At 41.6% G+C, this 26,835-nt stretch overlaps 1 protein-coding gene across 1 annotated transcript; it reads left to right on the top strand.

The window, feature by feature from the left end:
• The first annotated feature begins 2,263 nt into the window (after window positions 1-2,263).
• On the top strand, window positions 2,264-19,462 carry LOC135550545 (plastin-3). Its single transcript, XM_064981466.1, has 16 exons — window positions 2,264-2,371; window positions 8,641-8,745; window positions 9,039-9,190; window positions 10,392-10,521; window positions 11,248-11,380; window positions 11,541-11,622; window positions 11,923-12,088; window positions 12,307-12,449; window positions 12,965-13,060; window positions 13,194-13,389; window positions 13,498-13,576; window positions 13,702-13,819; window positions 14,022-14,155; window positions 15,974-16,097; window positions 16,332-16,456; window positions 16,708-19,462. Exons 2-16 carry the CDS (start codon window positions 8,685-8,687, stop codon window positions 16,838-16,840), a joined length of 1,872 nt encoding a protein of 623 aa, XP_064837538.1. The 5' UTR covers window positions 2,264-2,371; window positions 8,641-8,684; the 3' UTR covers window positions 16,841-19,462.
• Window positions 19,463-26,835: the final 7,373 nt, after the last annotated feature.

Genomic DNA, 26,835 nt, shown 5'->3' with positions numbered 1-26,835 from the left:
TCGAAGCGGGCCGTTAGCGATGGGGAGTACGATGTTGCGGTTTCCATGAGCAAGGCAGAGGCTTGCCTGGTATGGACAGTGGTGGTGCAGCGGTGGCAGGAGCAGTGGAACTGAGTCACTAAGGGCAGGCATCTCTTCCAAATACAGAATATATATATATATATATATATTTGTATGACTAATGTTACACCTTGGGACAGACGGAAGAGGAAGCGAGACATCCCACTTTGTTTTTTTTCTGGTTCAATTCAAGTCAGTGAGGTAGTAGCCCAGACCCAGCTGCAATATTAGTTAGCTGACAATGTCACGAAAACGAGGCGCACGATTCAATAGGGCAGAAGTCCATGTGTTGTTGGGATTCAGGATGGCCAGATAGCTAGCAACTCTAACCACGTTTCCATCCAGTTTTTATGCGAGTAAAGTCATACCGTATGAAAGAAAAATCACGACAGCAGTTATGGAAACTGTTTCGGTACAATTGTCTAAATACCTAAAGATAATTTGTTCGTTCGACATGGCGGGATCTTTTTGTGTCGATAAAATTAACAATTACAGAAATGTTGGTGGAAACGCCTTTATGCGCAACCATCATATCGAATTAAACTTCGAGTCACGCGATGATATAGTGTGGTCCTCCCACTACCACTCGAGAAACCATGCAATTAATTAGGCTACAGACTAAATAATTTATGATGAATTTCACAGGGTGATGAACGTGCACAGTGATCTTGATGCTCCATTCCAATAAATATCGAGGGTCTGTTTTTGGCGGTGTGACAGTCGAGCTTCCGCCCCTCTCCTCGCCCCAACCCGGGCGCGAACCAGGGACCCTCTGCACACATAAACAACAGGCACCCACGAAGCATCGTTAACCATCGCTCTACAAAAGCCGCGGCCCTTGCAGAGCAAGGGGAACCACTACTTCAAGGTCTAAGAGCGAGTGAAGTCACCGATCGAAACGCTATTAGCGCGCACCCCGCTAGCTCGCCATTTCACATCGGTTTACAGTGGCATGAGGATCGATGCTTGACTGCGGTTTGACAAATACCCATAATAATCTCATCATGTAGACTAGCCTACCCACGCTGTATCTGCGAGCTGTTGGCTGAAGCGCACATGTCAAGACCAGGGTAGGCACATTTGCTATTTAATGAAACAGTTTTTGAGACAAAATTATCGCTAGATAGACATGCGATGGAAACACATTAAACTTTAGATTTTTATTTGGTACATGAAAATGACTTTTTGTGTGCATAATGTCATCAGGCATTTTTATCTGCACCAAGACCATTTGGTGGAAACACCACTGGTGGGAAAATTTACATTTAAGTCATTTAGCAGACGCTCTTATCCAGAGCGACTTACAAATTGGAATATGTGCATATTTCTGCACATTTTAGAATATTTGTATGAATATCTGCCGCCAATTGGATGGAATCCTAGCTAATAACAACAAGCTGCCATGTGGGGAATCAAATAACTGTTAGAAATTTAGAAAGAGAGGAGTTCTAATAGGCTACTTTGAAGCAAGGTAAGACATGCCTCATAATATGTATTCAAACGTTCAGGTTTCAAACAATAAATTATGTGTTTTCAAAATGAGTACTGCCTCCAGCTCATTGCAAAGTGGTGTGTGACACGCTGATGAAGTCTTCCTTCCGTTGCCGTTTGATGCTGAGTTAACAACTGGGAACTCGGAAATCTCTGACTCTTTCTAGAGCACCAACTTTTTGACCTAAAGATCACCGACGTCATGATTTGACCTCGTATTTTTCAGGGTTCCCAGTTGCCTTGAAAGCCCCACAAAATGCTCCAGCATCAGCTCTTGCTTTGTCTGACACATTTCCCTGTTTGACCTCTGTTTGATGGGTATTATGACACCTTCACTGTGGGACTCTATTATCGAATAGCATGTTGTGCTAAACAACAAAATAGCTAATTGGCTGACACAGCCATTCCAAAATGGCTGCGGTTGCTGCTAATAGCTAGCATGAGGACAAAAACAACAATTTTCTTGAAAAATAAGCAATATTTCAATCTTCTCAATGTATCAGTTTGGATAAAGGTAAATATTTGGAGTACAGTAGCATATCACATCCCTGCACTGAGGAACGTTTTCCGAACAATATCTCATGCTGGCTCAGCTCTCTTAATCTAACCATGATGGCGTTCCGACCCCAGTGCAGCCCAGTGTAAACAAGTGTAACGGTAGGGTTGGAATGTTCTGGCTACTCTGAACACCTAATGGGTCGTCAGCGGGCGGGGATAACATTCCACCCGCTCACTTTTCCGTGCCTTGCTGGATGAGGGAGGAAGTCTCTGGGCTCGAGCTGGACGTTTTGTGGAATTTGGGGGCATCTAGTTAGCTAAAGTAAGTTATTCTTAAGATTCAAAAAGTACATCATGGTTTGTTGAAACTTGTTAAAAACGTAAGAATTGATCATCCATTACAGTATTAGTTTGCCTGTTTGCTTTTTATTTTTTAGCTTGCAGTACGTTCGCATCTGTTAGCCATTTAGCTAGCAACCCAAGCTAGCCAGCTACGTTATTCGTTCATTGTCCCAACTTTACTTGAGGAAATAGCTTTTTTAAGGGTGAATACGTGATTGGTTACGTTAAGATCTTTAAAATTGCGATATATTAATAAAAATATGTTAGGAAAGGACGACGGGGAATACCATTTTGCATCCATTTTACCACCCACTCATTGCACCTGGAAGAACAATCAGTAGCGTTAGCTAGCTAACGTTAATTGCGTCTGCAGTTGGTTGTTTTCTGCCAACATAACATGATATTTGATGAGTATTCTTCTATCCCGCGCCTATTAAAGTGCCGATATGTTTGTACGACCTAACCTAGTAGCCTGCCGTAAAGTCAAACAGGGAGTAGACTCGTGCCACATAGTCTACTGCGCCCTCAAAAACTTACTTTTTTTGTTCGTAGCCTACCCAAATAAGTACATACCAGCCAGACTCTATTGGCAATGTTTTGAATTACATTCGAAATAACTATTATCCTCAGAAATATTACACTATGACCTATACTATTTATTTTGAAGCAATGTTTCAATATTATAGTGGATTTGAAAAATGTCCTAAATATTAGTGCTGACTGATGCTGGTTAGGAATGTAAAAGAACGAGGACATCATTGTTACATTACTGACTTTTAATGCAATCATACATATCCTCTCTCCCATGTAGGCAGCATTCTCAACCATGGTGATGTCTTGCTGCTTGCTATGCGTAGACCAAATAACTGGCTGCTTCAAGAATTCAGTCACCAGTCTGATGACATTCTTTCCATGCATGCAGGATACCTGTTGCCTGATACCTGTTGCCTACTTTTTTTTTTACTTTGTGGGAGATAATGCCACACGGTTCATACATTTTTTTTTCACCCAATGCGTGTGTGTGTGTGTGTGTGTGTGTGTGTGTGTGTGTGTTAAAGCCACAATCTTGGGATTGTGTTTAAGCCCAAGTCATCCTCAGCACTTTTAGTATGAAGCAGAGGGATGGAGTCAGGGAAATAAATGTAGGCTAGTGACTCACATTCCGAGACATAGCTAAGGATGCAAGGGCAGTCATTCCACAGTGCATATTTTATATCCATTTGCTAGTAACAACCCCTATAGACAATACTTTGTGCATACAGTTGTATAAATGTGTTCATTTTGTGGTGTAGTAAAGGCACAACATGTTTAGACCTATTTATAGTGCAGTGAAGACCGTGAGGAAGAGGTGAAGTCTAGTAGTGTATATAAATAATCTTTGGTTAAGATCTTTTCCTGGCTAGTCTAGTTCCTTTCTCTGTGAGTGAATGCATTATAGCTGGCTCATTCTTCTGTCTTAGTATGGTCTGATTTTTGTTGTCCTTATTCATAAAATGAGTAATCGCATAGCTTTGCCTTGGCCGGTTAAAGCTGCAATAAGTAAATTTTTGGGCTACTCTTCCAAATTCACATAGAAATGTTAGTTATAGATCGGTCATTCACATTGAAAGCAAGTCTAAGAAGCGGTATATCTGTTCTGTGTGGGCTATGTCTGCTTCCTGTTAAGTTTTGTTTTTTATGTTTACCAGCTTTAAACAGCTGAAAATACAATATATTTGGTTATGAAAAATATATTTCACAGCGGTTTAGATGGTACAATGATTATCTACACTATACGTGCTTGTTTTTTCACATAAACTGACATTTATTTAGAATTTTTGCAACAAGGAAATGGCGGAGCAATTTCTGCATAGTGCAGCTTTAAGCCCAAAGTTTGGTTTTAGCATTGGCACATCAGCAATGTGTCAGCTGTTTTTCACGGGCAGAAAGCTGTTCTTTCTAACCATGTTGGAATAGGTCACACTGTGGTTTGTTGATCTTTAGGATCTGTCAGTGAGTCACCTGTCAGTAAACATAATTATGCTTATCTTGTACCCACACAAGCTGACAGGAAGTTGAGCTGTAATGTCATAAAGAACATGTAGTTTAGAATAGGCTCAAGATATCACATGTAAGTGGAAAGCTGACGGTGCAGAAAATCCTCATGTTCCTGTAGGAGCTCGCTGGGTGTGTGCACATGAACTTGACCACACTTGGGAGGGGTGCCCATTCTATTTATGTGCCTTACATTTCCCATGTCACGGGTGAAGCACTGGCAAGGTGTGGTCTTGGCTCTACCCTGTTGTCTCTACCATCTGGGAACCCTCCCCTGATCTGACTCAACTGTCAAAGATCAGTTCAAACTTGTAAATGTTTTTTATGCTGTGGCAATTAACAGCTGTCGCCGGCTGCTGCAAAGTGTCTAATTGCCGTGGAGGTGGGGCTAGTATTAGTCGCAGAATAACTTTTCTTTAAATCCTCTGGTCTTGTACTAGTCTTGAGTGCCTAGCCATATGTCAAGATGTTATAATTATGTGTAAATTGTTGCGTTGAGTTGCTGCTAAGCAAAGCATTGTCAATTTGAATAATGCATTTGAATCATATCACATTCTGTGATCATGCTATTATGCAAATGTACTTCTATTCAGAGAACATTGTTACCTGTATCCGTCCAATGTATTTAACTTTGTCACCCGTCCAAAAACAGCTTGTTCTGTCAACTGCCATTGAGGCCTGCTATTTTTAGGTGTTGACAGAGATGTTATTCTTAACGTTTATCCCCATGTCTAGACATGATGGTTCACATTACAATGTCCTTATTCTTCTATACCAGTAATGATTATACTCTACAGTGCGCACACTACTTCTCTACCGCCTCCATTTTTGCTCTGTGTATGTAACCCCCACCCCCTCTCTCTCATTCGTTTGCTTTCTCTCCCTCTCTCTTTCTGTCTGGGGTGTGACAGGGGTTGGCATATGAGGTAATGTTTGGAGTCCCTTATTATGGCTGGTCTGACTCCAGTGGCCTCATTTCACATCCAGGCGAGGCTCAAATACAGTTACACAGTAATAGTCATTCACATGGTTGGTAATTTTCCTAATGATAATACAAAGGTTTACTTAGGGTTGTATGTTTTCTCTCGTTGTATAGTCTTACAATGGCTAAACAATACAAAATAAACAAGAGGTATGGGTGTGAGGATGTGTGAATTTTGATCAGGCTAAGCTAAATTTACCCCCCTCATGTTGTAGGACTATTCTAGCAGTTTTGCGCCCTGTAATTTTGAATTTCAACTTGCAGAATGAGATGGTTTGATTATTGGGGAAATGCCCCTACATGACTCACATAGGAAATTGCTACTCTCTGGGGGGAAAACGATTGCCTTGTATGGTTTTGACTGAATTTCATTTCCAGCTGCTTGATAAGGAGTGTGTGTGTGTCATAAGCAGAAACCAAAGCACCTCTTTGCCCCCTTAGTTTATGTGAGTGTCAAGGCAATCAATGATCTTCATTCATGGCAGTGATTACACATTCTGTCTTGTCTTTTGTCCTTTGTTCGTCCTGTTGAATGTGTGCCTGTGATGCCAGATGCAGATTAGGAGAAATTGGTCCCATTGGAGGAACTGAACTGACTGATATTGCCATCTTATTTATGGTCATGACTCATGATTTAGGCCTCTAATCAATTGATCTATTATCATATATAATTTCTTCATACCCAGGACTTATATTTAGCAAGGACATTTTGTTATGCACTGACTCACTGTATTGTATAGGCCATTCGACATGTTAGTTTTTAGGGTTGTGCTGTATCCAGATCTCCGTACCGTGCCTGTGCCATCCCGGGATATACAGTTTTATCAGTAGTACACACAAGGGGCGTAATTTATGATTCTTTTTTTTTATAATAAAAGGCCAAAAACCAACACTTACCAGAATGCTAACAAGTACTAAGGACTTCTCATATTGCATGCTAGGTAAATGCTAACGAGTACATGCAAACATTTACCTCTAGGACAGACAGCCCATCCCATGAAGTTATGAATGTATCTCAAAACATAGCTTGCAGCACAGACAAAACAAATATTCGGCAGCAGGGATCTTAATCCAGGAGAGGATTGTCTCTGCTGCTTGATCTTGATACTTTTGGTCATGTAGTGTATGTGGACACCTGCTTGTCGAACATCTCATTCAAAACTCATGGGCATTAATGGAGTTGGTCCCCCTTTACTGCTACGACAGCCTCCACTCTTCTGAGAAGGCTTTCCTCTAGATGTTGGAACATTGCTGCAGGGACTTGCTTCCATTCAGCCACGAGCATTAATGAGGTCTGGCACTGATGTTGGGCGATTTAGTCGGCGTTCCAATTCATCCCAATGGGGTTGAGGTCAGGGCTCTGTGTTGGCCAGTCATGTTCTTTCACACCGATCTCGACAAACCATTTCTGTATGGACCTTGCTCTGTGCACTTCACTGCACTGTAAATAAGTCATGCTGAAACAGGAAAGGGTCTTCCCAAACTTTTGCCCCTAAGTTGGAAGCACAGAATTGTTTAGAATATCATTGTATGCTGTAGTGTTTCCCTTCACTGGAACTAAGGGGCCTAGGCCAAACCATGAAGAGAAGTTTTTTTTTTTTGAAGCCCCATACCATTTATTCCTCCTCCACAAAACTTTACAGTTGGCACTATGCATGGGGCAGGTAGCGTTCTCTTGGCATCCGCCAAGATTTGTCCATTGGACTGCCTGATGGGGAAGAATGATTCATCACTCCAGAGAACTCTTTCCACTGCTCCGGAGTCCAATGGCGACAAGCTTTACACCACTTCAGCCAATGCTTGGCATTGCACATGGTGATCTTAGCCTTGTGTGCGGCTGCTCGGCCACGGAAACCCATTTCATGAAGCTCCCATCGAACAGTTATTGTGCTGACGGTGCTTCAGAGGCAGTTTGGAACTAGGTAGTGAGTGTTGCAACCGAGGACATACGATTTTTACATGCTTCAGCACACTGGGGTATTGAAGAGCCATCCTGTGGCTTTTCCCAAAGTATAAACGGTATACTACCCAAGCCTATTAATTATGTTCTGAAAGCATGATTGTGAGGAATCCAGATTCCCAAGCCTATGTCTTCAGGGAGGAGTAATTTGTTAAAAAAGAACATTGTAATTGCATTCATACTTGTGAGTATTTTGTCAGTGCAAGCCTTCATGGGTGAACTCTTTATGAAAGGAGAATGTGCTTATTCCGGTTTAGCTTTGGATGGCGCAGAGTGTGAACAGTACAGGGCGGCAGGTAGCCTAGCGGTTAAGAGAGTTAGGCCAGTAACTGAAAGATCGCTGGGTCAAATCCCCAAGCCTACAAGGTGGAAATCCTGTCTGTGTCCTTGAGCAAGGCACATAAACCTAATTGATGCTGTAAGTTACTCTGGATAGGAGTGTCTGCTAAATGACAAAAATGTACATGTATGCAGCTGATGTAGCCTATTTTTATAGACAGACCTGTTTACTGCATTTCTATACCCCTTCAACATGGGAGGGGTGGCGGTGCCTCAACGAAGTACTTATCCATGAGAAGAATGGAGATCACTAGGGCCTACAAATCAGCAAACGTTGGTGAAAGAAACATGAAAGCGTGTGGAATGGATTGTATTCTGTTATCTCTGGTTGGTATTTGTTGTTGCCCTTGAATATTTCAATGTGAAGGGTGACTATCGCCAAAATACTTACGGCTGGCTCATTCCCGAGTTGTGACCTCTCACCGCTATTCCTTTCACCCCCCCCTTCTAACTGCACTTAATCTGACTCTGTATAGGCCTACCAATAGTGACATCCTTCAAGTGGGGTTATCTATCATTTATATGAACATACTGTAGTAACCTAATATCCAATTAGACACGTGCTGTGCTGATGTGGAGTGGTCAGTGAGGCAGCAGTGCTCTAGTGTCTCTGTCTCTGTGAGCTCAGGTTCCAGCCAAGTGAGCCACAGAATAAGTCATCTGTCATGCTAAAGTGACACTATCTTCCGTTCCCTCCCACTGCAACAAGGATTCAAATGCTCAGTAGACAGGACTAATACTGGTGTCCTCTTCTCCTCCAGACCCGCTAAGAGGTCATGGAGGGTCATATTGTTACAGAGAGGGTTGCTCGTAAGGGAAGTAATGTAATGGTATCCCCTTACTGTCATTTCCCCTTCTGCCGCTCATGATCTGACCGGTTCAGGACTTCTGTTCCCCGTCTCTCTCTGATTTACCGACCTGTTTGTCTGCACAGGACCCACCTCTCTTGACTGACCACCTTCAGTCATTTCCATCAACATGGCAGGAAAGATCTCCAAAGACGAGCTGGAGGAGCTGCGAGAGGCGTTTGGCAAAATTGGTGAGTTGGCTACATCTGTGATTTTACAGTTGATTGATTTGATTTGCTACATTAGTACGACCAGTATGGCTTGTTTCATAGTAAATGTTTGTTACATAGGCTACAAGTCTACAACTGCTTCATTGTACTGTCCCCGACTTTTTAGTTATTGACTTTCACTTACATGTCCCTTGCCTGCATTTTTTTCTATTGTTTGTGAACCAACCCAAGGATTCAAGCAAAAAAGTATTGTGTGTTAGCTGAAACGTATTTAGAAAATATGCTCAAACTGCGGTCCGTTTGTGCTTTTGTAGACCTCGATGGCAATGGATCCATCTGTGACTATGAGCTCCATGAACTGTTCAAGGAGGCCAACCTTCCCCTGCCTGGCTACAAAGTCAGGGAGATCATTCAGAAGCTGGATCGCAACAAGGACAACAAGATCAGCTTTGATGAGTTTCTGTCGGTGAGTCATGTTTGACAGTTGTGTGTTAGTCATGTTTGACAGTTGTGTGTTAGTCATCCTAAGGGAGTCGGGTTTCAGCAAGGCAGGTTTGGCCAGTCATCCTCAGGGAGTTGGTGTCAGCGAGTCAGGTTTGGCGAGTTTGTTCCAGTTAATGAGGGATTTGTTGTTGGGAGTTCTGCCTATCCCTGTCTGACTAAGGGGACCATCTTTTGTCTCCTTTGTGAAATCAAGTTCCCCTTTGAAATTCTTGTGAACTATCTCTTTAACGTGTCAATTGAGTGTCCACTAAAGCACACACAGGAATGAGGAAATGAGGTCAGATGGTGAGAGTTCCTGTATTTCGTTTCACCCATGATGAGAGAACAGTAATTTATTGGCCTGTGCCAGTCTCTATTTAGAGTAATAATTTGACCAATGGGATCCAAAAATAAAATAATTATTACTAATCTCTCTATTTTAGGCCATTTCTCATAGCTCACTGACGAGAGGAACTTTTTTGTGTGTGTGGGGGGGGGGTTGTTTTCATTTAAAATATGGTGGGTACAGTATGAGATTAAGATAATTGTAAATCATATAAAAAAATAAATTAGTAAATTAAATAACACAGTCATTACTTATGAAGGTACATTTTGGGTTCCCAAGTGGCGCAGCGGTCTAAGGCACTGCATCTCAGTGCAAGAGGTGTCACTACAGACACCCTGGTCCGAATCCAGGCTGTATCACAACCAGCGGTGATTGGGAGTCCCATAGGACGGCGCACAGTTGGCCCAGCGTCGTCCTGGTTTGGCCGGTGTAGGCTGTAATAGTTAAGAACACATTCTTATTTACAGACTTGCGTAGTTAAATAATAAAAAAATGCCTACTGTTGTCTTTTCCATGGACCTCTATCTACAGTGCATGGGCAGTGTAGGCTAACACCACTTGATCCTATGTTTGTGGTCTGGTGTAGACTTCGTACAGTGTCCTGTAACATGTTGAATTAGAAAAGAGGATAAAAACGTTTGGTTCACAGAGGCGCTTGGCTTCCTGCTAAACACCTGTGTTTTTGTTGCTAAGCCTGCAACACCATTGCAGGCTTACACTGATTTATCTTGTAATAATGCTTATGATAATAACTGAGCATAATGTAAGCAGAAATGTATTAGGATCTTGAAGAGGTTGGCCGTTGAAGCTAAAATGCACTTTGCCCCTTCTACTGCAGATATTCCAGGAGTTGAAGAGCAGTGACATTGCCAAAAGCTTCCGCAAGGCCATTAACAGGAAGGAGGGGATCCTGGCCATTGGGGGTACATCTACGCAGTCCAGTGAGGGCACGCAACACTCCTTCTCTGGTGAGCTGCTCAGTCTCCTTCTACTAATGTTGAGGGGATTGCATTACAGTATGCTGTACTGTGTATATACACAGTGTACAAAATATTAAGAACACGTGCTCTTCATGAGACTGACCAGGTGAATACAGGTTAAAGGTATGATCCCCTATTGATGTTACTTGTTAAATCCACTTCAATCAGTGTAGATGAGGATTGTGTATGTGTGCCATTCATAGAGTGAATGGCCAAGACTAAATATTTAAGAACTGCAACACTGCTGGGTTTTTTGTGCTCAATAGTTTTCTGTATATATCAACAATGGTCCACCACCCAAAGGACATCCAGCTGACTTGACACAACTGTGGGAAGCATTGGAGTCAACATGGGTCAGCCTCCCTGTCGAATGCTTTCAACACCTTGTAGAGTCCATGCCCTGACGAATTGAGGCTGTTCTGAGGGGGTGCAACTCAATATTAGGAACGTGTTCCTAATGTTTTGTTTACTCAGTGTATAGGCCTTTTGATCTAATTTAAGGGAACCTTTCTCATGAGTTTTGGTAGATGCTCTCTGTCTCTCATCTCATAGTGGATTGATTACCTACTCTACACTAGGGGCCCTAGTCAATCGAAACCAATAACTGGGTTTCCTTGGATGTGAAACATAACATTATTCCCATGTAGTGAGAGAAGGTGTATGAAGTGGTGCTGGTTGTGTTGGCTGAAAGTTTCCCTGTGCTGCCCTGTGCAGAGGAGGAGCGGTACGCGTTTGTTAACTGGCTCAACACAGCGCTGGAGAATGACCCTGACTGCAAGCACGCCCTGCCCATGGACCCCAACTCAGATTCCCTCTTCAAGGCCATGGGCGACGGCATCGTTCTCTGGTGAGACATAATTATATAAATCGCTATGTTCTGTGTAATTCTGTCTTTATAGCCCTTAACACAGCTACTTTTCCTTACACCTGGTTGGTTGAAATGGGGCATATCTGCATCTCCCAACATTAGGACCCCTCATAAACCAGCTGTGTATGTGCTCCTGTAGTAAAATGATCAACCTGTCGGTGCCAGACACGATTGACGAGAGGACCATAAACAAGAAGAAGTTGACACCGTTCACAATACAGGTCTGTACAAACTCAACCAGACTGGTTACATACACATTCTTAGGCTGCCTAGAAACAGCCCAATTCTGATATTTCTATCACTAATTGGTCTTTTGACCAATCAGATCAGCGCTGAAAAATATCATGTGATTGGTCAAAAGACCAATTTGTGGGGGAAAAATAGTGATTTGTTAGCGATTTAGCCAATAGATAAAGTTTGTCATCTCTATTTATGTTTCATGTATGAATGTGGGAGGACCTGTTTGTTTTTCTCTCTTTCCTGCAAGGGACTTCAAAGCTTTTTGTTTCTTCATCCTACAGGAGAATCTGAACCTGGCTCTGAACTCGGCCTCTGCTATTGGCTGCCACGTGGTGAACATCGGGGCTCTGGACCTAAGGGAGGGGAAGCCCCATTTGGTACTGGGCCTGCTGTGGCAGATCATCAAGATCGGCCTTTTTGCTGACATTGAGCTCAGCAGAAATGAAGGTGAGGAACTTTCACAGCACAATCACTGTCTTGGCGACTCATGAACCTGTATCTAACCGTCGTGTTATTCCTCATCATGGTACATTTACCCATTACAACATTGACGTCCAGCCAGTTTGTCCTCGGTGTTGGAGTGGCTTTTCCTGGTTAAAGAACTCTTTGGTCAGTGAGTGTTGAGGTGCTGTGGCTGAGCGAATGTCCTGTGAACCCCCCCCCAGCCTTGGCTGCTCTGCTGAGAGATGGAGAGACCCTGGAGGACCTGATGAAGCTGTCTCCAGAGGAGCTGCTGTTGCGCTGGGCTAACTTTCACCTGGAGAACGCTGGTTGGCAGAAGATCAATAACTTCAGCTCCGACATTAAGGTAGGGATGTACGGTCCATGTATGTTTGGTTCGTATTCACTGTATCTGTATGGTTAATGAAGGTGAAATAGTTTTATGTTGTCCTCAGAAAGAAGTGGAACTATGGCTTAATAAAATTGATTAGACAATCAAGGCTTCAACCAAATCTGGACTCTTAATTCTATTCTTTCAAAGCAAACAATTCTTTGCTCTGATGATATCTTTGGTTTTTATGCCTGTGCTTTGATATTTCTGACTGACTGTATCTTTTCTTCAGCTGACAGACCTTTCAACCTGTAAAGGTACTTCATAGATCAATTTCCATAATGTATAGGAATTGACAATAGCTTCATACATGTGTCATCAAGATCATTGTACAGTATTAATATTTCCATTGTTCGTCATGGTCATTGCATACCTATCCATTGTGTCCTGTGTCGTCTTGTTCCCATGTGGCCTGCACAACCTTGTATCCCAGTGTACTTGTATATCTTTCCAATGCTGAGGTTCAAACGAGATGTCGGTCTCTGTTTCAGGACTCCAGAGCCTATTTCCACCTTCTCAACCAAATCTCCCCCAAAGGCACAGAGGAAGATCAACCACGCATAGACATCAGCATGGCAGGCTTCAGTGTAAGCACCTTAACGGAGAATATACACATTTCATATACAGAGAATCAATTGTTTTCAGTTAATATACGTACATTCAGAAGGATAAATAAAATACGTCCCCGGTATGAACCTGTGGTGTGTCTATGACCTGCAGGAGAAGGATGACCTGAAAAGGGCAGAGAACATGCTTCAGCAGGCTGACAGGCTGGGCTGTCGACAGTTTGTCACCCCAGCTGATGTCGTCGCCGGCAACCCCAAACTCAACCTGGCCTTTGTGGCCAATCTCTTCAACAAGTACCCATCTCTCACCAAGCCTGAGGGAGAGGACATCGACTGGGGGCTGCTGGAAGGTGGGTGCTGAGCTAGACATCTGTTGGTTATGATTGCTGGGTGGATTTTGTCCAGTGTACATTGTACTCCCTGAGAACATAAAATCACCCAACATCTTTTCTGTTTAGGTGAGACACGAGAAGAACGAACATTCCGGAACTGGATGAATTCCCTGGGTGTAAACCCACATGTCAATCATCTGTATGGGTATGTACCAAATGCAAGTAATTATTTACATTGAAAATTAACATGTCAATACCTTACTGCTCCCTACCAGTGGTATTCATACACATGGTCAGGTAACCTATATAACGATTATCTTTCCTCTATAGAGACCTAGCGGACGCCTTGGTCATCCTCCAACTTTATGAAAAGATCAAAGTGCCCGTCGACTGGACCAACAAAGTCAACAAACCACCATATCCCAAGATTGGTACCAACATGAAAAAGGTAAACTATATTCTCAAATAAAATGTATGTTCCTCCTATAATTTTTACTTTGAAAAAATGCTAAATAATGATCAAATGGCAGAATTTACTGTTTCTGTCTACAACTATTCAGAAGCTCACAGATCAAAAGAACACAGCTCCAGTTCTGGAGAGAGACTAAAGGTGTGTTTCTCTTGACAACTGCTATGCTTTCTCTGCTCAGTTGGAGAACTGCAACTATGCGGTGGAGCTGGGGAAGACGACGGCGAAGTTCTCTCTCGTTGGCATCGGTGGGCAGGACCTGAACGATGGCAATGCCACCCTGACGCTAGCCCTGGTGTGGCAGCTGATGAGGAGGTGAGTCCTGGCACATGCTTAGATCAATATGTAACATACTTTCATAACCAGGGACACATTTTCTGTTTTCACCACTGCAAAATATGTTGCTGTTACTTTGATGTTTATGGAAAAACATATATGAGCGCACAGGTAAATAAAGAGGGGATAAGCGCTGAAAGGAAATTTGACTCCAATTTATTCTTCGCTGACCACCGCCCCACTCAGACAACATTTTCCCAGGAAGCTCCATTCCCCATTCAAACTTCTGGAGAAAACCCCTCACAACAATCTCAAACTTTTTTTTGCCCTGTTTTCTCCACAATTGCGTGGTACACAATTGGTAGTTAGTCTCGTCGCTGCAACTCCGGTACGGACTCGGAAGAGGCGTAGGTCGAGAGCCGAGCGTCCTCTGAAAACACAACCCAACCAAGCCGCACTGCTTCTTGACATAATGCCCACTTAACCTGGAAGTCAGCCGCTCCAATGTGTTGCAGGAAACACTGCACCTGGTGCGCCCGGGTCTTCCACAGGAGTCGCTAGTGTGCGATGGGACAAGGACATCCCTGCCGGCCAAACCCTCCCCTAACCCGGACGACGCTGGGCTAATTGTGCGCCGACCCCGTGCCGGCCAAGTTGTGGCAGGCTCTGACAGAGCCTGGACTCGAACCCAGAATCTCTAGTGGCACAGCTAGCACTGCGATGCAGCACCTTGATCACTGCGCTACTCGGGAGGCCAAACTGTTTTTACAACACAATAAAATTAAACTCAGACTATCCCTTGATAATTAGGATACTATTGGGTATGTTGTGGTGGACCGTCCATTACAATTGCTTCAGGGGAACCTGTTAAGATGAAGTTTGTAGTGTGGCTAGCCACTGGATGGCTCTGAATGCACGCAGTCAACGTTACTACTAACCACTTGGAGCTAATTAGTACTCTCAAGTGGTATCCTGATATCGACAGATGATGGTTGTGTTCATAATATAGTTAACTTAGCTAGCTTACATACATTTTGAGAAAATGTTTTGCTAACTGGCTAGCTAGCTTTAGCAAGGTTTGGTGGTCATTGAGAAAGCACTAGCTAACCAGCTGAGCTAGCAAACAAAGTAACAAAAGTCTAATTTCAGATTCTAAAAATACTTCAACAGGCTCTGCATTTCAGAAATCAGTAGCAAGTTCCCCTCGTGCACTGTTATTTAGCCACTTTTTTGATAAACTCTGTTTTGCCATAGCTCGCATTGGCTTTCATGTGTTTGAATCATGAGCTTGTCCGAGGTGTTCAGACTCAACGACAATTGCTATCCTTTGGTGCGATCTGGGGGCAGGACTTCGCAAAGGGGCAATTGTCTTGTTTTCATATTCTGACAAAATATATTTTGACAATCTTATCTTATTTGTTGTTTCCTGAAACTCAAAATATGCAGCTCCAATGTAGCTTTGCATTGTTACTTAAATACCAACCAGTTGTTGTCTCAATGCTTCTGCTAGGTGGGGCCAGGTGTTGAAGTGGGTGGTGCGTGTAGACTAACTAGAATTGCCAGTTAGTCCTGGTGCAGTGCTAGTATCTGTGGCGTCACTGTCTGCAATATTTATGACATGCTCTCACACGATTATTTCTATTTAAATCAGGGTCGTAAAAGAAGAGGTAAGGCAGCATAGGGGCAAATGTTTTGTAAACCTGCACTGGAATATTTAAACAGTGGATTGTTAATTCTTAAGCAGAACTTGATAACTTTACTTTTGACTGGCCTTCAATGATTACATGCTGACCATTGCATACTGCCGAGTGCCCAAGAAACTGACCAATATGTGAGCTAACCCTTGACATCTCCTAGATATACGCTGAATGTACTGGAGGATTTAGGAGATGGACAAAAAGCTAATGATGACATCATTGTTAAATGGGTCAATACAACCTTGTCAGAGGCAGGGAAAACAACCAAGATCTCAAGCTTCAAGGTTTGTAAAGCTTTATTAATTTATTTAGGTTGTTTGTTTTTAATACATTTGTTTATATCTTTGTTAGATGCATACAACATTTGTCATACAACTATGTTCTGTAGTGATAATGCAGTCACTACATTGAATCCTCCAATCAGCAGACCTAATCTGGCATGCCACAAATTCTGACACTGTACTTGAGCTGATTTGTGAAGCAAGTATTTGACTGTGTCCTCTGCCCTTGATTGTCAGGACAAGGAGATCAGCACCAGTTTACCAGTAGTGGACCTGATTGATGCCATCCAACCTGGAAGCATCAGCTACGACCTGGTCAAGACTGGTAGTCTCTCAGCTGAGGACAAGCTGGAGAACGCCAAGTAAGTCTTCCACTGATCTACCTGTCCTGATGATCATTGATATTGACCTGTAAGAAGAACTCAAGCTTCAATTACTTCCTGTTTTTTGCTATACTATCTGTTAAAAATTTGAAATATGGAGGGGTTGTGAAGTGTATATATTCAGAAGTCATAAGAATGAATATTAAACAAATAGGAATGTGTCCGAGATGTCGAGTCATAGAAGAAAGTGCTGATCAATATTAAATTAAACCACCCATTTCCCTTCTTAGATATGCCGTCTCCATGGCGAGGAAGATCGGCGCACGTGTCTACGCTCTCCCAGACGACCTGGTGGAGGTCAAGCCCAAGATGGTGATGACCGTGTTCGCCTGCTTGATGGGCCGGGGGATGAAGAGGGCTTAACGGACTGGTTGTGCCACTTTGGCATTCCCACACAACTACCCACAAGCCTTTTGCTTTATTAAGGGCCACCCGGGAATGAAGAAAGACATGTGGAAGAAAATTGTTACCAATAGACATTTAGTTTTTTTTTTTTTTCAATCGGTTCTGTGCTTTTTTCACGTGTGTGTGGTGCATTTTCACAACTTTTTGTACAAAACTGTACAAAACTCTAAACACAGCATCATGATATCTTCTCAACTTTAGTTATTTTAACAACCAGTTAATCCATTACACTAGGTGTACTGTAATCAAATCAAATAAATTAAATTAATGTAAGAAACATAATGTTTTGCAGGCACGAGTTTGCATCAAACCAGTTTTAAACCGTTGACCATAGGTTCTCATCAACACAGTAAATGTCCTCATTGTTCATGCACCTGGGGGAGAAACCTGTTGACATGGTGAATCCAAGCCTGACATAGATCTGGATTGATGTCATTGCATGCTTCATTCATGGCCTGAAGGAGGGTGGCACACTCATGGGGATGGCAATCATACACCTTCCACCTGTATTCTAATATTGTATTGTGCTTATGTGTTCTATTGGCCCTATGTGGATCAGTAAGAGCATGGCACTAGCAACACCGCAGAGTTTTTGGTTCAATTCCTACTGGGGTCACAGGAAAATGTGTTGACTCACTGTTACCACTTTGGATAAAAGTGCCTGCTCTACATAAATAGCATATTATGAATTAGTATTGTATTGACCAATGCAATTAGAGTAAAGCAGTGTAACCCCCCCCCCAAATCAAAAAGACCCCTGTAATTTTGGGTACATGTTCAGGGCAGTGGTGAGCAACATACGGCCTGTGGGAAATAAAGGACCCTTTTCTGGCCGGCAAATAGCTTTCGACAAAAAAATAGTTCCCGGGGGAAAATCTGTGGCATTCCGCTGAATTAAAGAAAATCTCAATATGGCCCCCGGGACAATCATTTAGGGGATTCAATTGTTACAAACAGTACATATCTGGTCTGGTATATCTGTTTTTTACGTACTGTGAAGTAAAATAAAGGGTCACCATCATAATATATTTAAGCAATAAGGCATGAACAGGTGTGGTATATGGCCAGTATACCACAGCTAAGGGCTGTTCTTATGCACAACCCATCGCGGAGTGCCTGGACACAGCCCCGAGCCTTGTTGCCATTATAAACTGGTTACCAACGTATTTTAGAGCAGTAACAATAAATGTTTTTTCATACTTGTGGTATGCGGTCTGATACCACGGCTGTCAGCCAATCAACATTCAGGACTCGAACCACCCAGTTTATAATACATTATATATCATACTTTATGTTCATACTTTACAAACATTTTCATGGTGTAGTTCTCAATCTGTAGTAGACAAACCAGTTTAACATCTACAGGCAGATTTACCAAATGGTTAAGTGATTATCAATTGAGACCATTCGGATTAGGTAAGAGTAAAAAATACAATCATATCAAAAGTAACGTGAGCATTGTATTGTGAAAAGAATTCACTTTATTTGAACGTATTGCAATGTAAGACTTATTTATTTCTAGATGAAACACTGACTTAAGTTTTATGAAAAGGTGAATGTGTGTTGTACTTAGTCAATTGAATTTGTGCATAGTTTAGAAACTGCCTTTTTGATCATCTGTTTTGTACTAAGCGTTGTGAAAATGTATCACATACTTGTGAAAATTGCACCAAAGTGATTGAAAAAAAACTAACACTGCAATCAAAAACCTAAAATTTCAACCTTGTTTTGAACGGAGGTATGTATACTACAAAATATTGTGCAGTCTTATTTGCGGTAAGCCCATAACATAAAGTTACTGAAGAACACTATGCCTCATGTTACAGAGGACAACTTCCTATGTTACTTTTCGATATGCAACACTATCTCAATTCATGTTTCAGAATGCTGTATGGTATAAGTATGTATGTATTTTTCCAGTTAACAGGTTGTGTTTCTGAGTAGTTCTACTCTGGTTGATTATGTTACAATTATATCCTTGATGTGTACACTATATAATACATAATCATATCATCCCTTACACAGTGGATAACAATATTTAACTTGGACAAACTGAAATGGTGGCGGTTTAGGTGTTGCACCTGAACTTTCTCCTCTCCCTTATTGAAATGCATGCATATCTTAATAGCTAGTCTTGTCAACAGCTGCATATCTACGGAAGCCATAAGGTCAAACCTTAGTAATGACCAAACCTGAAGGGTATTCTCTGTATTCCTGTATTTACTTTATTTTTGGGGGATTATGTTAGATAGCTAGTAAACTGAGAGCAGCTGGGTGTCTGTCTGGCTTTTTTCTATTGTGCTATTTGTATGTCTTATTACTCTGGAAGAAACCAAGGGAGCTCACTTGACAGTTCGGTTTCCCTGGTTGTGCAGTATCTTTTAATGCCAACTTCTGATGCGCATTTGTTTCCTCTTTTCTTTTGTATTCAACATTACCAAAAAAATAGCCTAAACTATTTCTGCCTTGCAGATAGCTTCATTATATTCCATAGTTACCGTACCATTGCATTTTGGTCTCATGTGTATATGTTTACTCTGAAGTGCTTTATACAAATAATAAATAAGAAAATGAACAATGCGTAAGAATCTGCTTGTTATTTATACGTAGGCCGACATATACAATACATTGTGGAACTTTATCTCAGCCCTGGTCATTTAGTATTTTCTGCCCTTTGGCAAGCAGACAACAAAAGGTATGCATAGCGATTGGTGTTTCCCTGTATTCATTGTGTGCTGTGGGAGGTCTGAAGGGACGGATGCTCTGTGGACTGTCTGCCTGCAGGTTGATCTCTACAGTCTGTGGAGGGAACAGGTGATGTGGTTGCTCCGCCCTAGGCTTTACACTACAGTGCATTTTACCTATTTACCCAAATGCATTGTTTATTTTCTCCAGAAACCTGTGTGCTCTACTTGTTTACATTCACAACAGTTTCAATCCATAAAGTAACAGTAGGCTGCTGTACTTAAGTGCAACTCTGTAAACTCAGGTACACAATGGCACTAACTTCAGTGTTTGTTGGATGTATGTGTTCTCTTGTCCATATAGAGGTTCTTTAGTTTCGGTGGAGTAGTGATTAAACCATGGGGAACTCAGATAGCAGATCGTTGGACGTTGTTCACTGGTCTGAATCCTGAACAGATGCTGAGACTGCTCTAAACCACAAGCCCCCTCAGGCTTTCTAAGTCCTCTCTGTCGCATACTGTTTGCTAAGTGGAGACTGTCTGCCACAGTCTGTCAGAGAGCTCTATGAGGGTGAAAGACGAGATGAGATGACAGACTGCTTTGGCTCTCATGGGCTTCATTATCTGGATTTACAGGCACTGAATGCTGCTTTGGGGAGTGTCTACTTTTTTTCTCTGTTAGTGTTCATTAGTGACTGAATTAACAGGACAGAAGCTAACCAGAGTCAATTCTATACACGGGGGATGAAGTGTCTGTCACCCACTTGATGTGACTTGCTGATCGGACTTTACTCTCTTGGTGCTTGTTCTTCTCATTATGACAGAGAGGCTAAGCACTCATTTTAACCCCTGAAAGCTCTCCACGTCCCCGCCCTCTTTTTCTCTCGGCCCTCCTCTTCCCCTCCACCCATCCTGCTCTGCCTACAGTCAGTCTATTGGAAGTCCTGTTGACTTAGACATGTTGACAAGAAGTGCCTATGCTTTCCACAAGTGAAGAAAGGAGGAGACCCCAGAGGAAGAAAGAGGAACCACTTCAAAAACCTGACACAATTAGAGGACGTGACATGTTGACGAAGCAAGGAAGAGGTATGAAATGTGTTGGCTTGGTGCTCCTTCAGTAATGCATGCTCCTGCAGTTCCATCTTCTCCGCAATGGAAACAATAGCTGGAAAGGAACTCTGGTTGTCTTTGAAATGGCCATAAGGATTTTACGGGAGTGATTGGAGGCAAGTAGGGTATAGAAACAAGCTGGTGAGTGATCACCTCCCTAAAAACATTTATCTTTTAGCGAAACGGCACTGTACTATGTGTTTATACTATGTGTGTATTGCATTCATTGTTATTTTTGTTATTTTGGTCTGTGTTCTTATGTAGCATGAGGCACTTTCCCATTGCCATTGGAAATGACATATGGTCAACAGACACTTGTTGCCTGCATTTATCACTATGTTACTGTAGCAACTTAGTCACGGTCATGAGACACATGATATACTGGGCATATAGACAGTCACTACCTTCGCTGCCTCAAGTGATGAAACGCACCTGTTGTCAGCTATGATGTGGAGAGCTTGGTCTTGTGGGAGCAGTTAGATTGGCTCACTGAGCAGAGTACTGTGACTCAGGCTGACTGTTTCCCCTAATGATCCACCAATTAGTAAAATATTGGAAACAGTTGTCTAAACACCATGATCATTTGTCTGCTTCAACTTCCATGAGCCAGTCATGGCCCTAACACCACCCTTCTCAATACTTTCAGTGCTTCCATGTGTCAGAATGTAATGGCAATTTAGAGGTAGGTCAGTGGCATAGCACAGTTTTGCGGAGCCCCCGTAAGTTCCGAGCAAAGGCCAGAGAGAAATATGTGCAGTTGTATAGCTAATCTTGTTCTAATTTACAAATTTTGCCATGAGGCTGAGAGAAAATGTTGCTATTTTCGAGCTCAGGGTTCTTGAAAGACGGGACCATCTCACTTTAAAAATATATATATTAACGAAAAGGTTAAATATATATTTTGATAGACTAAGTATCAGCTATCACAGCATGTAAAGGAACAACCTATTTATTTAAATTTTATTCATAAAATGCTCACTAACTGGATTTATGTCAACTCCGTCAGACACTATAAAAATGCATTTAATTTTTAGAATTATTGTCGAATAGGTGTTTGAAGTCCTTGATTGTTTAATTCTAACATTATATTATTCAAATGTGTCATACAAATCTCCAAACTTATATATACAGTGCCTTCGGAAAGTGTTCAGACCCCTTGACGTATTCCAAATTTTGTTAGGTTACAGCTTTATTCTAAAGTTGATTAAATAGCTTTTTTTTGCTCATCAATCTACACACAATACCCCATTATGACAAAGCAAAAGTAGGTTTTCTGACATTTTTGCTACTTTCTACCCCCCAAAATTATTAAAATATCACATTTACATCACTATTCAGACCCTTTACTCAGTACTTTGTTGAAGCGGCAGGGTAGCCTAGTGGTTAGAGCGTTGGACTAGTAACCGAAAGGTCAAATTAAGCCCGAGCTGACAAGGTACAAATCTGTCGTTCTGCCCCTGAACAGGCAGTTAACCCACTGTTCCTAGGCCGTCATTGAAAATAAGAATTTGTTCTTAACTGACTTGCCTGGTTAAATAAAGGTAAAATAAAAAAATGTACCCCAAAATAGTGGTTTATGACGTACATATGCTACCTGGAGGTCGCGGGGGGACCCCAAAGCTTGTGGGGGCTGCGGGGAGGTGTGCTACGCAAGTGTGGTCAGTTTGTAAATCTTTGTTTAGTGAACTTCTACCAGATCAGACAGATAGTTATGCCACTGCAATCTATAGTTAGTGAAACATTAAAGGATTATGCTCAATATGGTTTAGGCTACCACATTTCTCTTTCTCAGAAAAAAAAGTATATTTCTCAGAACAGAAGGCTGTGGCTAGGATGTTTACTCAGAAGCCTACAACTTAGAGACCATATTTCACACAGTATAGTGGGGTTAGAAGAATCATACAGTGTCACCATACCGTATCATTGTTCTCAAACAATGTTTATCCTCATATACCGTCAACATACACCCTTTATAATAGACTATACATATTTTCCCAACCCCTGACGGGTGAGAGGAGCAGGAGGTAGTATTGGCTGACAACCCTGGTTGCTGTGGATGCCAAAATAGTCACCACGGTGACAACAGCCTGTTTCGGAGGCCCCAGATGAGGGAATGTGGCTGGCAGTCCCAGTCGTCTTCTGTCCCTCTGCTCTATCTGTCACACACTCCCTAAACACTGAAGAGAGAGTTACAGATGTAGGATCTTAATTTGATCAACCTTTTGCAGGACAATGCAGGAAATGTAAAACTTGTAGTGTATTTGAGGTTTTAAAAGGCTTCTGAAGTTTGTCATTTCCATTTCAGACTATTTTCCCTTATGAAAAATGTATCAACCCCTACAAAAATGTCCATTAAGTATAATCCGCATTGACTAATAATTAACATTTCCTGTTGCTGAAGGATAATTTTCCTGCTGTAGCAGACTGGCTCAAATGAAGATCCTACATCTGTACCAAACCATGACTATAGCCCTTATCTTCCACATACAGTACACCCCTGAAACATGGCCAGGGACGAATTAAGAAATCCTAGGCCCCGTGGCGTTGTTTTTTTTTATAAGAAAACTTGTTTATGTTGGTTTTACAGACAGATTAGTCTTCTCTTTTCAGCGGTAGGCATTTGCTTTCCAAACTAAGTTTTTCCTGCGATTCTATTTTTTAATGGCAAAAGGCAAACAGACAGCCGCAACCAACCATAGAAATATAATTCCCATTCAAGTCAGGACTGGCAGCCATTGCTAGGGTATCCATGAGTTTAACACTATAATTTCCAGGGTGAGAGGTTCTGAAGCCCTTCTACGGATTAAACACTACTGGTCAAAAGTTTTAGAACACCTACTCATTCAAGGGTTTTTCTTTATTTTTTCTATTTTCTACATTGTAGAACTATGAAATAACACATATGGAAGCATGTAGTAACCAAAAAAGTGTTAAACAAATATATTTTACAATGACTATTTTGGCACTGTCATTTCTCTTTGCTTATTTGAGCTGTTCCTGCCATAATATGGATTTATATGGATCTTCTGTATAACCCCCTACCTTGTCACGGGATAACTGATTGGCTCAAACACTAAGAAGGAAAGAAATTCCACAAATTTACTTTTAAGAAGGCACAACTGTTAATTGAAATGCATTCCAGGTGACTACCTCATGAAGCTGGTTGAGAGAATGCCAAGTGTGTGCAAAGCTGTCATCAAGGCAAAGGGTGGCTACTTGAAGAATCTCAAATATAAAATATATTTTGATTTGTTTAACACTTTTTTGGTTACTACATGATTCCATACGTGTTATTTAATAGTTTTGATGTCTTCACTATTATTTGACAATGTAGAAAATAGTTAAAATAAAGGAAAACCCTTGAATGAGTAGGTGTTCTAAAACTTTTGACCGGTAGTGTGTCTATGGCGACAACTCAACAAGCTGTATATTTGGTGTCCAAACTGCCCAAATTGCGGCCTTCCCAACAATAGGCAACCTGCAACTGACAAAATGAAGGAAACACTTTAGTAAATGAGGGATACAACGTTTATGTTATGGTGTGGGGTATATTTTCCTGGCATGATTTAGGTTCACTTGAAGAATCTATTCCAAGGCGCATTGAAGCTGTTCTGGCAGCTCGTGGTGGCCCAACACCATTTTAAGATACTTTATGTTGGTGTTTCCTTTATTTTGGTTATTACCTGTATGTGCTTGTGATAAAATGTAATCCACAGGTTTTTTAAATTGTATTACTATTGGTCCTCTGTGTCTAAATTATGCTCTCTGGTGTATTTTGAACATTGAGAGCGGGTGCCTGTGGTTGGATAAAAAACAATAAAATAATAAAAACAATAACGGAATAGTTTTTTGTTGTTGTTTTTTTTGCCTCATGCACCCACTATGGGCTTGGGCCAGCCCCTGACTCACACAATTGACCAGTCACATTTATTTATTATGTAGTTCATTTTTTGTATTTTTATTAACCAAGACAGGGCCCCCCAGTTACCCAGGTGGGCCCCCTCCCTCTCTCCTCCCGATCTGACGATTAGCAGAGTAGCAGCAGACCGCAAGCAGGCTGTCTACTGTACACTCACTGAGAGCGGGCTCCTGAATCCGCCTGTGGTTGGCGGTTGCAGTAAATATATATATATATATATATATATATATATACTATGTAAACTGTATAATATATGCTTAGTGTACAAAGCATTAAGAACTCTTTCCATGACGTAGACTGACCAAGTGAATCCAGGTGAAAGCTATGATACCTTATATATGTAACTTGTTAAATCCACTTCAATCAGTGTAGATGAAGGGGAGGAGACAGGTTAAAGAAGGATTTTTAAGCCTTGAGAAAATTGAGACATTGATTTGTGTATGTGTGTCATTCATAGGGTGAATGGGCAAGACAAATTATTTAAGTGCCTTTGACAGAGTATGGTAGTAGATGCCAGGCGCACTGGTTTGAGTGTGTCGAGAACTGCAACGCTGCTTTGTTTTTCAACTCAACAGTTTCCCGTGTGTATCAAGAATGGTCCACCACCCAAAGGACATCCAGGCTACTTGACAACTGTAGGAAGCATTAGAGTCAACATGGCCCAGCATCCCTCTGGAACACTTTCAAAACCTTGTAGAGTCCATGTTCAGTGTATACTGTTTATACTGTTTTAATGTTTTGTACATTGAGTGTATACTGTTTATACTGCTTTAATGTTGTGTACATTGAGTGTACAAAACATTAAAGTCGAACTGATAGTGTTTTAACTACTTTGCAGATATGAATCAAACAGACAATCATAATATCAGTCAAAAATATCAAATTCCCAGTTTATGCTACAAAACTAACTTTAAAGGTTTTAAAAATAGGTTATATTTGACTTAACATTCCAGGCATTGTTGGCAGAATAGATGGATACAGTTCAATGCATGATTAATATAATTCACCAATACATTTGTTGTTTGTCCAAAAGATATTGCTATCAGGTTGTAAATCACAGCTGGCCTGGTACATTGTTTGCTGCCTCCATTCGGGATGCACTGTTTCATTTTAAATTACTAAATATTTCTGACAAAAACGGCCGACTGCAACTGAGGCTAGGAATGTCAATACAATCAAACTAGAAAGGGAAATTATCACAAGTCAGTTATACAAATTATCACAAGTCAGTTATAACGTGGCATCTATTTATGTGGATAGCTAAAATCACAGAGCCTAACGTTAGCTAGATAGTGAGTTGGTAGGAGGATGTCATGTCATTGAAGGAGTTAGTGAGTGACTGCCTTTTCCCTCATATTGTTTTTAAGTGGCTACACAGCCAGAGAGTCAGGTGTCTATTGGTTAGCTAGCAAGAAATGTGAATCGCTTTGCTAGCTATGCTGAACTTGAACAACTGTTATACAGTTAGCATATCTCTTGCGTTTGCAAATTCACTCTGGCTATCTACTATGATTTCAGAGCACTCTCATCTGAGTGTGCCAGAGTGCAGAATGACTGATGAAATTACGAACACGCAACACCTGCTGAATATGACAGGTATCAGTAAACGTCAGCAAAGAAGTATGTTAGTCACGAACGCGCTAGATAGCATGTAAACAGCCTAACCAGCTCTGCTATGGCGAGTAAAATGGTCAGAGTGAGAGGTGTGTTCTTATCTGTGTTTGGAGGTAGCAAGCTAGCCAACTTTAGCCAGTTAGCTTAGGTGCTTGGTTGGGACAAGGATGCATTGGCAGGCAAGCTGCAGAAGGACGAGCAGGCTACTTACGGCCAACTAGCTGAAACAGTTTGAGAGGGTTTATCCAATGTTCCTTTGTTAGATTTGAGCTCAGCTTACTCTGGCTAGCTTTAGATGGTGATCTTGTTGATGTATAGGGAAATACAGCCTACCTATTCATGGTTGTGTGATCAATAGGACTGTAAAGTTTCCAAATGTAAGAAGACTCCCAATGTATTTACATATTTGCAGAAATCCATCCAAATTCAGGTGTATTTTTTGGCTTTTGCCAAATGCATTCTAATGATCTAAAGACGCACTGGTGCTACTGCTTGTAGCACAGTCCAATTCAAATTAATGATGGCAGGCTCATGTGGCAAATGGCTTGTTTGCATAAAGGCCTACTGTAACTCTGATTGGCTTAAGGTCTGCATAAGACTCTGGTCCTGGATGAGACATTTTTTTT

The sequence above is a fragment of the Oncorhynchus masou genome, chromosome 12 (genome assembly GCF_036934945.1).
Source record: "Oncorhynchus masou masou isolate Uvic2021 chromosome 12, UVic_Omas_1.1, whole genome shotgun sequence".
Classification (NCBI taxonomy): Eukaryota; Metazoa; Chordata; class Actinopteri; order Salmoniformes; family Salmonidae; genus Oncorhynchus; species Oncorhynchus masou.
Note: the sequence above shows the minus strand (reverse complement) of the source record. Positions and strands in the feature narration are given on the sequence as shown.